The sequence below is a fragment of the Rosa chinensis genome, chromosome 2, assembly GCF_002994745.2.
Source record: "Rosa chinensis cultivar Old Blush chromosome 2, RchiOBHm-V2, whole genome shotgun sequence".
NCBI lineage: Eukaryota > Viridiplantae > Streptophyta > Magnoliopsida > Rosales > Rosaceae > Rosa > Rosa chinensis.
In genome coordinates this window covers 52,312,697-52,326,213 of record NC_037089.1, presented here as the reverse complement: position 1 = coordinate 52,326,213, position 13,517 = coordinate 52,312,697, and the positions used below count along the sequence as shown (strand labels likewise).

Sequence of the window (13,517 nt, the reverse complement as noted above, 5' to 3'; positions counted from 1 at the left end):
ATCTATGAGAACCGACATGGCTAAGTTCTCTAAAACTCTCATGAAGTAAGGAGTTGTTCAGGACCAAAATGAACACAACCGTAAGAATTTGAACTATGTTTAGATATGATATGTGTGATACTTGTTGTCTCGGTTTACTACAAAACGTGAAGAGTTCAAGACTTGAGTTCACTACTTCACAAAGTAAATCCGATAAGTGTTCACTACGAAAGGTTCAAGTCCAAAAGACACCTTTTCCGATGCATTTCCTATCTAAGTTCTCCGAAATAACGATGAGTTCCCAATTCAATCTCTTATTTTCTATTCAAATGTGGGGTATTGTTAGGGTTTGAATAGAAAATGTGGGGTATTGTTGGAACTTTTGGGACTCTAGTCCCACATGGAAGAAAGTTTGAAAGATCATGACCTTTTTAAGGACACACCAGAGTCCCACATGGAAGAAAGTTTGAAAGATCATGACCTTTTTAAGGACACACCCATGTATAGAATTAAATGGGCAACAAGTCAAAGTGTGAGCTTCGGTGGGCTTTCCTTTTGGGCTTCCATAGGAATATGGATATATATATATATATATATATATATATTAAGTCAAAGATGGGCCTTGGGCCTTGGGCCTCTTGGGCTCGGTTTGACTAAATATGATATTCTTTTTTGCTTTACTGTTTTGAACACTACACCAAAAATTGCATCACACAACCGAACAGAAATCATCTGTTGTGTGTTTAAGTAAAGTCTATTGTACAACGGTATTAGTGATGTTATGTTGTGTGAATGTCAACAAAATGATAATTTTTTTATCATAACTACATTGCACAACGGAATTAAGTATTTTCTGTTGTCTGAGTCTTAGAAAATTTAGCAGCAGATTTCCCTCCACTTTGGAGTCTTGGTTGCCTCTTGAAATCTGAAATTTGGGCTACTAGGCACAACGGTGCTTAAGATTTTCGTTGTGTGATTGAAAACTAAGCGCCAAATTTTGAGGAAGCTTACTTGAATGTCACAAGGTGTAGAAATTAGACAACAGATTTAAGCTATTCTGTTGTGTGAAGAAGGAACATAGGCGGTAACATTTTGAGCCAAAATGTTGTAGGCGGCATGTTTCCCTCCGTGTTTCCAAATTTTGATTTTATGTACAGCACTCAAACAACGGATGGTGAGCTTTCTGTTGTGGGAGTGACTTTGAGAATTAAAATTGTCATGCCACATCGTGTCCAAAAGAAAGAAGAAAACAAAACAAAATCTTAGAATAGCCTCAGAATACAAACTATCAACCCTCTCTCGACCCCCTCTCTATCAACCCTCAGAATAGCCTCTCCATCCCTTGCGTCTCCTCCCCCATGGACATAGTCACCGAGTCCCACATGGCAGTCTCCATGGCCGCCCTTGGCGGCATCGTCATCCTCCACTCCAACGCCGCCTCCTCCGACCAGGCCGCCGTGGTCAGATCCGTCAAGGCCTGCCGTGTCCCCCTCCTCTCCGCCCCGTCTTCATGTCCCGCGGAGACCGCATCCTCCACACCGACGACGTTTTCGACCACGGCGCCAATCCCTATGTCCTCGTCACCGAGTCCGGCTCCCCCAGCTCCAAGCTTTTGGGCTACATGGCGAGCCGTGATTGGGTGAAGCTGGCGAACAAGGAGGTCAAGATTTACGATTACATGGTTAGCTGTAAGGACATGGTTTTGCCTTGGAGCTCCGATTTGGGGAAGATTGAGGAGTTTATAGCGGATAAAGGTCGGGACGTGGCGGCGACGGTGAGGGACGACGAGGTTGTCGACGTTGTGGGGAAGGAGGACGTGGAGTCCATCAATGAGGTAGACCTCAGATTCTTTCGATTCACCGGCACTGAGTCCATCAATGAGGTAGACCTCAGATTCTTTCGTTTCTTCATGAATTTGGTGTGGGTCTTTTCTAAATTGGGTTTAATTACTTCTTTGAAGCATTGGAATTTAGGGATTTATTGATTCTTGAATTTTAGGGCTTCTTCAATTTTTGGATTTTGTGAATCAGTGTTTGTGGTTGTTCATCTTGGCACCGCGTTTTGGTAATGCTTGTTGCTTTTAGGCATTCGTCTTGGCTGCTCATCATCTCATTTGCTGTTCAACGAAGGTATGCTAGCTTCTTTATCATCGATCTTTGTCATCGCAGTACCATCAAGGTTGCTTACCTATTTGTATATACGATGTGAATATCTTTTGTTTCCTTACTTGAGCAATTCGAAGTCATGGAGTTCTTTTATTGCTTTTCAGATTTTGGTATATAGATATGAGCAAATTTCAAAGCTTTTTGCTTGGTTTTTGGTTTGCTGTGTGGTTTTGGTTTAAATGGGTGTTTATGAACTCTGTGGTTGTAGGAAAACATACCCATTGAGGAGGTGCTTGAGAATATGAGATGTAGCAAAGAGGGTCTTAGCAGTGAGGCTGCTGAGGAAAGATTAGCCATTTTTGGGCATAACAAGCTCAAGGAAAAGCAGGTTACTCTCCTCATATTCACAGTCCCTTTCTTTGTTCTTCACAAACTGTGTTTTCTTCTTCATGTTCTCACAATTGTGTGGTATGGGTGTTGTGTTTCTAGAGAGCAAGTTTTTCAAGTTTTCGGGTTACTGTTGCTATTTTTTTACACTGCTTTGATTTTTGGTGATTTGTGATGTTTGTTTATCTGTATGCAGGGGAAGCCTCCTGACTGGCAAGATTTTGCAGTTATTGTTACTCTGCTGGTCATCAACTCCACCATTAGTTTCATCAAGGAAAATAATGCGGGTAATGCTGCAGTAGCTCTCATGGATCGTCTTGCTCCTAAAGCCAAGGTATCAGATATACCAATATGTTTCGTTTTGTTTTTAGGGTGGTAGTTACTGCTTCTGTTATGGTGATACAATAGGCCATAAGCTCCATCTTGGTCTATTGATCAATTTTTGATGTATGAGTAGAAAGATTTTATGGTGATATATGCTTGAAGCAGAATCTGATCCCCAAAAGAGGGATGAATATTTACACAGATTGATGAGTCTCCCAAATCAGGTTAAATATGAATACCACTTTGCCTAGGGATATCGATTTGTTGCTTCAGGTATGGCTTTCATGAACCTCCCTATGTGTTTCTTGCTGAATCCAATGTACTTGAAGTTGAAGTTCTATTCTTTTTGCAATATACATAAATAAGGGTATAGAGATTAGTAATTGCCATCATTGTCATCATGTCATGTATCTCCACTAGTATTCCAATTATGTCTTACCCTCTAGTATTTTTCTTTATTTCAATTTTGTTTGTTGCTCATTTAGAATGCGGCGGTTCTCATAAGTAAAATTTTTGTAGTAATTCAATTAATTGATGTCATTCTGCAAATATGTTGTGAATAATGTATGTTTTCTTTGTTTGCTTTCTTGCCTTGACCATATATGTTGGATGCAAGGGGAAACAAGCTTGCTGGGAGAGAACATTTCTTTGTCTGCATGAGGGAAAAACTGGTGCATATAGCATGGTATAAATTCCAAGAGCAATTGATATTCTCCATCACTTCTATATTCTCTGGTTTAGCTAGTCTAAAGCAACATGTGTTATCCCCCTCCCCCCCAGCTGACTTGTGTAGTAGTGAGTCATATAGAGCTTGTTATGCAAGAATGAACATTACTATAGAGCTTGTTAAGTGTGCTATGCAAGAATGAACATTACTATAGAGCTTGTTATGTAGTAAGGCATAATCCCTTTTGTTTTCATTGCATTTGTAAATTGTGTCAGGAACTATATGGTGGACTATTGCATAAAGAGTCATTGGAAGATCAAGCATGGAGTACCCGGCAATGCAACAAGCTATATTTTCTTTCATCATGTAAAACTTAGCTAGAAAACTTAAAAGCTTCTTAGTCTATGAGATGTATGAATGCTTTAACAATGTTCGTTAAATTCAATATTTGATGAATTGATGTACCACAATGCTTTTGGTACAAATATTGATCATTTGATGGTTTGCATTCAATTTGTATTCCAATTGTTCACTGTTAATTTATATCCATTCAAAATTTAGGTATTCACACAACACAGTTCTAGATATCACACAATGGATTTTAATAAGTAACATCGTCTAGTTTTAATCTCATACAACAGAAAAGACTAGAACTCAATTGTCCTAGTCTAAATCACACAACAGCAATACTACAAAACCGTTGTATGAAAGTCTCAACCCACAACTGCAAAAAAGCAAATTCTGTTGTGTGAACTGCTGCGCATGGGTACGTCCGGCATCTGTCGAGTTCTTGGACAACAGTGTTAAGAAATATACGTCGACTGAATTTGTATCATACAACGGTGAATTCACCGTTGTCTGATTTTTCATCAGACAACATCGAGATAGACGACGGTAAGTCTTCAAATCAGACGACGTTTTTTCACCGTCGTGTGATGCAATTTTTGGTGTAGTGGAATTTCGGATATAATCGAACAGTTGCAACGGATTGAATTGAACAACGTCAAACAACTGCCGACGCAACCGACGTAACTCCTCGTCTTGGGTTCTATATGAGGACGACCTTTTGGTCGTCATTGATCAATCAATCTTCTTCTTCCTCCTCCAAAAAGTTATTCTGAGAAACATAAAGTAGAATTCGTCAGGGTCAAGTTCGTGTGCAAGAACTTGTACCAGATAGTTGTATCCTCTAGATAGACGTCTTAAACTACAGCACAAGTAGGGGCGAATTTCTTTCTTAGGTCACTGCACTGCAGGCCTCTATCTGATCAAGTTAGTAAATTCAATTTCGAATTAAAGTTATTTGATTTCTATTAATTACTTGCTATTATATATTCAATTTGTGTTCTATATTAGATTATATATACTGCTACCGTTCGTATATACTGATTGTTTCTAACCATCACTTTGGTTTCTTTCACTCCAAAGCATTACAACTCTGTATCTGCATTGGTCTAAACTTGAAGAAAATTTGCTACCTCACATTGAAGCACTGCCCAATCTGGGATATCTTGCTTTTCTTAATGCATATGGCACTGCCCAATCTGGGATATCTTGCTCTTCTTAATGCATATGTCGGGAAACAGCTGTATTTTCACAGAGGCTTTGTAAAGCTAAAAAGGCTGCTATTGCGTACTCATATACAAGTGAAGGAATTAGGCCAAGAAGAATAGCCGGATAGATGGTGAGGGACCTAACCAATTAGCCCCATTTAAGTCCATCACATTGTTTGTTCAAACTGATGGTTTTTAACTAGGCTGAAATTGACAACAAGAAAGTGAAGTAGATTGAAAATTGAGTAAAAAAGAAAAGACCTAGATCAGCCACAACTCATAGCCTCATTAAGAGCTCTCTGAGTCTCTGTACAGTTTTAAACACCCAACTACTCGATCTCCTTCATGGGATTGAGACTTTACTTCATTAAAAACACTCATATTCCTACCAAAACTAATCTGCTAATGGAAACAAAGCCTCTTTGGCACCATTACTAGTAGTTGAAGCTACTTTTGAATTTAGTCTCTTGCTTTCTTCATACTTCCCTGCCAGAGAATCAAAGAGAATACCGGCCCCAACCCCAACCGCCAAGTCTATTGTGTAGTGTCCTCTAGTCCCTAACAATCTCACAGCTTGCAACACATTTAATGCATCAAATGTCCATGCCAATTCCCACCTCTGCATTCTTCTCATGTCGAGGGATGCAATCACAGACCCTGCTACATGCCCGGAGTAGAACAAGAAAAATGATACATTCCCAACCGGGAAGTCTGCTCCCGACCCCAAAAATCCCTGTGCAACACAAAATTTCAATCACAATGCCCAAAATTCTGAGACAAGTAATTAACAACCAAATGTCACCAATTCTTTCTTGTCGCCAGTTTAGACAGTCTAACATGTTACGTTATCAGACTCTGAATGCACTGTGTCCAAATATGATTCTGCCTATCCTACACTTCTACCTAAGGAGTTTTCAAGATTCACAGCAAGACAAGAACATTTCCATGCATAAATAGGGGTACCTGAGGCAACGGAAGTTGGGTGGAGTAACCAAGGATTCCCCGGCAAGTGAACATAAATAGGGCGGCGATGGTGGCTCTTGGACGGCCCTCGATTAGCCACGTCCACAATATATACGTTGTCTGCATTCCCACAAACACCTACACCAGAGACTTGTCCTTCAGTTTTGTAATTGATGTCGCAAAATGTTACCAAAACTTGAACGTCACCCAACACCTAAATTCTGAAGAGAATCAAAGCCTATGGGACCTAACCACCAAATTAAAAGCCGAAGTAAAATCCCAACGCCCAGAAAGTAACCTCAAACTTACCAAATGTAAATGCACCTAAATCCCAACCACAACACCAAAATGTACATACAATATGAAAAAAAATTCACATCGACCAGAATGGACATAAATGTATGCGAATTGCTGTCTCTTTCAGATTCCTTCCTAATATGGCAAACAAACAAAAGTGCGCTGCGTTGTCTAAAACAAAATAACACAAACGCCTCCACACAAGTCTAATCAAAACAAGCCAAATCGAACCCAGAAAATCAACACTAATAACAATGTGAAAATCGAAATGAGTTACCGTGTTGAGGCCAGCGAGCAATGTGTTGAGCTGGGGGCTCGAGGCCAGGAGGAGGTGGAGGGAGCGCGTGGTGACGAAGCCGACATCGAAGGGCGGCGCGGAGGAGGGCACCATGCGGAGCGTGTACTCGACGCCCATGAAGAAGAGGAGGCCCATTGCGAAGAAGCAGGGTATCCAGTGGTGCTTGGCGACGTGGACGGCGTCATGCACCGTCCACGTCATGAAGGAGGCCTTGTTGCCGCAGCCGTGCACGGGGAGGAGCTTCTTGGACATGGCGGCGGTAGGGGTGGGGCCGTTTGTGGCGGCGGCGGCGGCTCGTTTGTGGCGCCGAGAAGTGAGGGCCGAAACGGTGCCGTTCATAATGCGGGGGCCAGGGTTGGGTATATAGATTTAGGGGCGAGGGGTATGGGTGATATTTTGGGAAAGGAGGGGCGGGAGGGGCGTGAATGATATTATTGGATAAATAAAGAGAGAGAGAGGGTTGGCGGAGTACACAAAGAAAAGGAGGAGTTGGAAGTTGGGGACTTGGGAGGGTTTGAGATGGGGGGAAATGAAATGTTAATGGTGTGAAAAGCACACGTGGTGGACAGAGCCCACGCGTTACTGACCTTTGTGAGTTGTGACCTTGTGAATTGTGTGGGGGGGTTTGATTTTCCTAAAGTTTGGGGTTTAAGGGGGTTGATTTATTAGTAGCTCAACCACATTTTCTTCTTACATTAAAATATGGAGGGTTTTTAGTAAAATTTAGGGTGCTAAGGTAGTGAATTCCTCATATGGAAATAGTGCAGTTTTTGGTAAGAAATCTTGAATTCTTCATGTGTTTAAATATGAATACAATAAAGATGTATTTTATATGTCGACAAGTCGAGATAAAACTTTGGACATACAAAATATTTTAAGATTAGATTGGCTAACCTTTTGTTACTCCAATTTGTAATGGTGCGGTCTCATATATGTTTTATTTTAATGAATGGGTCATTTTCATACGACCAGTGTGAATACTTTCACATAGTTAGAGACATCTTCTAGTAATTTGCGGAGTCGACATTTTGGCATGGACGGTGATTACGCAAACTAATCTGAGATCGCACGCGCCACCCACAGAGCGTGAGAAACTGACCTGAAAGCCAAAGCCTCTTCCCGATAAGTCCAAGAACACTGAGCAGGAAGAGGAGGGCCCCATATTCCATCACCGTCCATAGGACTGAGATTTTGAGAGATACCAAACCAAACGGGGCCAACTAGCATGTGCGTGGCTCCCGCTCTCAGTCTCAGTTTGGCCATAGACTTAGAGTTAACCCTAGTTAAGTTCTATTTTAGGGTCAAAACTTACTTTATATAGAGAAATTTAGAAAGAAAAAAAAAATAGACTACATCATTTATGTGTACCCTCATTCTGCTATCCACCTAGGCGCCACGGCTAAACCATCGGCAGATGCATTCTGCAATTTACGTTGCTAGCCCTTTTTGAAATCTTTCCCGTCAGTCCACTCAGGGGCAATTGCGTTAATAGAGATATGATCTGTATTTTTTAAATATTTTTTATGTATGTTTTAGCTCCAAATGGTGCCTCTTTAAATATTTTTTTTATGTGTATTTTAGCTCTAAATGAAGTAATGCACGAAGCACCATTTAGAGTCAAGAAAAAAATTTATAAGGACTAGAAGATATATTTTGCAATGGTTCAGTATCATGTGAAGCTTTTAATACTCAACATCCAAATACATGTCACATAGGCACCTACAGTTAATAGAAGTATTATATTTGGTAACTACGCAATACTTGAGATACCATTTGGAATAAGCAAAATTTGTATGTATCAAAAAATACTTATCCCAATAGTTCAGGTATCATTTGGAGTTTTTACCCTTTATAGGAATAAGGTAGAGATGACGCAGAGCAACAAACTTGCGGTGACTTTAGGTTTTCAGGTGATAAAGCCGGATAGAATAAAGTTGAAGGAAGATTGAGCAACGCTCTACTCAAAGGAAAATAAATAGGTATAAGATTGAGCAGGGAAAAAGAGAACCTTATAGACTTATATGAACGGGGCAAACAGAGTTGTGTTGTATGGTGAAAACGCTACTAGAAATTTGGCCAAAGGGGATAGATTACTGTCCATTTGGAGTTTTGGTGCTTATATTTGTCTCTATTGATCAATTACATATTCACAAAATTCGAAAATGTATCACCTAAAACGGCTTCAATAAGAGTCTAGAATTTATCTATGACTACAGAAAACCAAACAACATTTATATTATATAAATCTAGGTCAGCCACATAACACTGCAGCCTCGTCGATGCCTAAGAGGCTACAATTTTCTCTCCTCCCTAATGTATTAGGAGATGAGAGCATGACTCGAGCACCCGGTACTGGATTCAATGAGTAGACACAAAGAAAATGGAGGTTTCATGACCAAGGAAGTCATTAAATTTCTTTGATTGACTAATGAATGATATAGGAATGACTCCATCTGCAATTAATGACAAAGTTAATGACTAATATCTTCTTGTTCGTGACCTAGATTTATATTCCACCAAAAGAAAGTTTTCAAGTTGTTCGATACAATCCAAGTACTGTGAGTGTACACCTACAAGGATCAAGGTTGTTGTACCCTGAAGGGTAGGCGTCAACACTTGCTACACTGAGATATAACCTCCAAAGGACGAACATCTAGTCTTAAAGGTAATGTAACACACGCCTCAACCTACAAGTTCTTACTCAAAGCATCATCCATCTCCAGAATTTCCAACAAAATCAACCAGAGCTAGCCATGACCAAGTTCTTGATGCGCTCTTCATGAGCTTTGGCTTGCGAATTTCCTCCTGTGTCGGTACTTATAATCACAATCATTTAGGTCTAAAATTCTAGGGCTGTATATCTAGGGCATATAGAATTCGCAGACCAATCTTATTTTTACTTTCCACAAGGAAAATGGCCTTATTAGTGTTTACTTGGCCAACAAAAAGACAGTCGCCAGCATATTACTTGGCTAGTGAAAACAGAGTTGCAAAACTAAGTACATGTCGAACTGAAATAACATTTACATGCACACAAACGAGCTCGAAACAGCGCACAGGACCAAAACTTCCCAAACAGATATATAACATTAACAACTTCAAGAGGTTTCAGACATCACGGCGTGCCTCAACACTCGGATTATATCAGTGAGTGAAATAAGCCCCATGAGCAAACCTTGTTGATCCACCACCCAAATTCTGTGCACGTGTTTAGTGACGACCTTGTCGATTACTTCAGCCAGTGTCGAGTCAACTCGACACGCCACAAGTTCTCTTGCACTCTCGACCGCATTAGGATTGCTTGATAATAAGGGGCTGGCTGAAATTGTCTCTGTGTACTCCAGTGCGCTTATGGGTAACCATGTTTTCAGTGTTGACAAGTGGCATCCCCTTATATCTGTTGCAGAAAATGTGCCCAATACCTGCCTGCCCCTTCCCTGTAAAAGGAAATGAAAAGATTTACAGAACCGCTTTACTAGCGTTTCAATAAATTAACGAACAAAGAAAACACGTAATTACACCTCCTCCTAACACGCAATGTTTAAAATGACCTAGAATTAGTCCACTAGCACAATAAGGTATTTGTCGGACCTAGCAAAAACACAATCAAGTATGCTGTTTGTGCTACCAAAACTAAATTTCGGTCAGTTGATGATAGCAGAAGAGAACAATAAAGATAGAGTGAAGGTAAAAGGAAGTCGAATGGAACCTTTGCTGATCAGGGCTTTATTCAAATTATCATCTTAACATTAAGGAAGCTCAAGACCCCTGAGTTACTCACTACAACCCTATGTATGCACCTCTTTTGCACATTATAACATTTTGGCAAAAATAGAGGATTAATGTTCTCGAAGACACTAGTTCTCGGAAATGTAACAACACTTCCTACTTAAACAAGCTACCAAATTAAGTTTTTGGAATGCATATCAAAATCTCATAAAAGTACAACAGGAAATGAAAGACCGAGATACATACATTTACAAGCTGCTTGTGGTCATCTTCGTTGGCAGGGGAGGAACTAACTATCGGAACAGCGTTTAGCAAAGCAATTCGCATGCACTTGATGGCATCTATAACCTTGGTGCGATCAGTAATTGCATAAACCCTCTCTGTCACAGCCCCCAATTCAGAAACGGTGCGTGACAGAATGCCATTCAGTTCAGTGCTAGCTTCAGCATGTTCCTTCAGGAACCTTAGGACATCCATTTGTGTTAGCATTCGATAGCTGGAAGCAGACTCCACAAGTTCAACTCCAGAGACGTTGTTCATGTGGCTGTCTAGTGGTACCAAAGCACGGTGTATTCCTTTGCTAAAAACTTCCATACAGTCTATGATGCTGAGCACACGGGAGTTAAAAAGTCTAACCATTTAAATTCATAATCAGGGAAGTTGGTATTTCCAAAAACAAATAAAGCAGACATTGTAACATATCCAGGGGTTTTTGTCCACAAGAACTTTTACCATCTTAATAGTACATTACCTTCAAGTTTCATAATTATTGATGGACAAAACACCTTACCCCAACGGCCTAACCCTTAAAAAAGTTTGAACATTTCAGAAAGGGATGTACAAGAAGCAATTTCGAGTGAAGCTTCCCTCATTTTGAAGTGATAACTGTTTGTTTCTGATTTTAGACTAATTTTTGGCTAGTTTTGTGGAAACAAACCCCCCCCCCCCCCCCCCCCCCCCGAAAAAAAAAACAAAAAAACTAAAACAGAGAATAAGCATATGCTATATACCAAACGAGCTCTAAAGCGCAATACTGCAAGAATCATGCCATTTAAAGATGTAATAAGTTATAACCAGTACTACCGAGCATGGAACTATGGATGGATTATGTAACACACAAATTATAGGGAAAGAACGCATTACTCACCTTGTGTTGGGGTTTAGAGTCCACAAGCTTAAACCCTCGAGGCAATGCCCAATAATCGAAGAAACGGGGACAGACATCTTATGCTCTAGATCAAACCCCCCATCATGAATCCCTCCCTCATCAACCATCAATTGATCTCCATCATTTCCTGCAATATGAGCCAGGATATCAAGCATGGTTGCCATCCCTATATAGTGCTTCCGCACAGCCCCGGTTTGCCTGTCAGCTTCCACAATCATCGAGCCGCCTGCTCCAATCCAATGACCCGGAGGGGCCGCCACGGGCACCGCCAGCACCTGGTTGGCCACCAATGCGTTCATGGTGTGAGCCAGAGTCGCCGTGTACGGAACCTCCACCAGCCTCCTCTTGTTTGGCATCATGTCCACAACCTTCTTGTCTCTCAGCCTCTGAGTAGTCTCAGAGAACTGAGTATTGCTTTGCTCCATCATTTGCTGCATGTTTTGGTACTCTCTGAGTTTGACTTTGCCAATGAAAGTATCTAGGCTAGGAAAGTGAAACAGGGGAGGTGGGATTATATAAAAGTAGGACGGTGAGTTGAAGTTGCTGTAGCGGGTACGTGTCAAAGCTAGGCCTTGCAACAGTGCATGGCTATGTTTCTGATAGCCACGTTATGAGAATGGATAGGGTTTAGTTGGCATAACACGTGGAGATGAGATAAGAAAAATGAGAGTACAAACTGTTCAAGTAAATCTCTATTTTGTGTTTAGCTCAAACTCTAGGTTACTTAACCTAGTGGTAATAAGATTATATTAGAATGATCTAGATTCCTATTCAATGTACGATTACTTTCCTTGTATGATTGAGATTCTATGCATTGTAATCCTCTATATAAAGAGACGCCTATTATCAATGAGAAGACACAGCGATTTTCTCTTAATTTCTGATTCCCTAAAACACGTTATCAGCACGAAGCTCTAACCCTGAAAACCCTAATTTAGTAACCTTCAAAATCCTGCAACCACCGCCCCACATATCGAAGCCCTCGACCTAAGGAGCCCAGAACCGGCGGCAGAACCACCGGAACCCGCCGGAAAACCCCTAAACCATCCGTCGGAAAAATCGGACTGGCCCCTGCCCTATGCCTGCCTTGAGCCTGCCCTCTGTGCATTTTCTGAGTCGCTGCCGAGCCCTGTGCACCCCTGTGCCTGCATCTGCGGAGAGCCCTGCACGCTTCCTGCAGAGATCTGCTGAGTGTTGTCGACATCTGCCAAGAAGCCCCGCGCGCATCTTCCGAGCCCTGTGCACCCCTGTGCCTGCCCCTGCCGAGATCTGCTGAGACATGTGCCTGCTCCTGCCCACAGCCCCACACACACCTGCCGACATCTGTCGACAGGCCCTACACATCCTCCGCACAACCCCTGCAGTAGCCCTGCACACCCCGGCCTACCTCCGGCCACCATCAGTTTCCCACCTTTTTTCAGGCAACCCCGACACCTTTTTCCGGTCATCTTCAACATCCTTTTCCGGTCAAGATTTCTGACATCTTTTCAAGATAAACTTTTCTAAAAGTTCCCATTTTTTAAGTCTTTCAATTTATTCTTCATTTTCTCGGGGACTTCCAACATCCCTTCTTCTACCCCCTTTTCTTCTTCATAGGGGAGACAAAAAAGCCAAACTGTGGGGGTTCGTACTCACTCCAAGCTTGGAGCATGTAGAGTCCTCCAAACTTAGAGTTTGTTGAGAAGAAAACGATCGACCACATACATCGTTGTTTCGATCTAATCCAAAACCCCTCTTGGAATCGGATTTTCTTGTAAGCGACTACGCTAAGAAAATCTCTAATTTCTTAGAAGCGACTACGCTCAGAAATTTAATAGTTTTTCGTGGTAGCATTTTTCGCTCCAAAACTAACCCTAATCTTGTGTTGTTTTTCAGGATGAGTAACCTGAACAAGTTGAAGTTTGTTCCACTAGAGACAACTGGTGCAGGATACCATAGGTGGGTCCGAGATGTGCGCTGACTTGATGCCCATTTACGCAAGCGTACGTATCATTGTCAAGATAGGGAAGTATTGTACCCAAGATTATCATACCACGGGGATTAGTGG

At 41.4% G+C, this 13,517-nt stretch overlaps 3 protein-coding genes across 4 annotated transcripts; 1 reads left to right on the top strand and 2 right to left on the bottom strand.

Annotated features, from left to right (window-relative positions):
- Positions 1–1,977: 1,977 nt before the first annotated feature.
- Positions 1,978–3,585, top strand: LOC121051848 (ATPase 11, plasma membrane-type-like). Its single transcript, XM_040515323.1, has 4 exons — positions 1,978–2,108; positions 2,353–2,472; positions 2,668–2,805; positions 3,020–3,585. The coding sequence occupies exons 2-4, from the start codon at positions 2,386–2,388 to the stop codon at positions 3,044–3,046; spliced, it is 252 nt and encodes an 83-aa protein (XP_040371257.1). The 5' UTR covers positions 1,978–2,108; positions 2,353–2,385; the 3' UTR covers positions 3,047–3,585.
- A 1,655-nt stretch (positions 3,586–5,240) lies between these two features.
- On the bottom strand, positions 5,241–7,068 carry LOC112189752 (phosphatidylcholine:diacylglycerol cholinephosphotransferase 1). Its single transcript, XM_024329100.2, has 3 exons — positions 6,553–7,068; positions 5,979–6,116; positions 5,241–5,748 (listed from the first exon to the last, which is right to left on the bottom strand). The coding sequence occupies exons 1-3, from the start codon at positions 6,910–6,912 to the stop codon at positions 5,410–5,412; spliced, it is 837 nt and encodes a 278-aa protein (XP_024184868.1). The 5' UTR covers positions 6,913–7,068; the 3' UTR covers positions 5,241–5,409.
- Positions 7,069–9,100: 2,032 nt separating this feature from the next.
- On the bottom strand, positions 9,101–11,968 carry LOC112190601 (SNF1-related protein kinase regulatory subunit gamma-like PV42a). 2 transcript variants are annotated; one of them, XM_024330049.2, is made up of 3 exons: positions 11,450–11,968; positions 10,549–10,933; positions 9,101–10,010 (listed from the first exon to the last, which is right to left on the bottom strand). In XM_024330049.2, the coding sequence occupies exons 1-3, from the start codon at positions 11,905–11,907 to the stop codon at positions 9,672–9,674; spliced, it is 1,182 nt and encodes a 393-aa protein (XP_024185817.1). In that variant the 5' UTR covers positions 11,908–11,968; the 3' UTR covers positions 9,101–9,671. The 2 variants fall into 2 exon arrangements, with proteins under 2 accessions (XP_024185817.1, XP_024185819.1); XM_024330051.2 differs by having other exon boundaries at positions 10,549–10,909.
- Between the last annotated feature and the right edge of the window lie 1,549 nt (positions 11,969–13,517).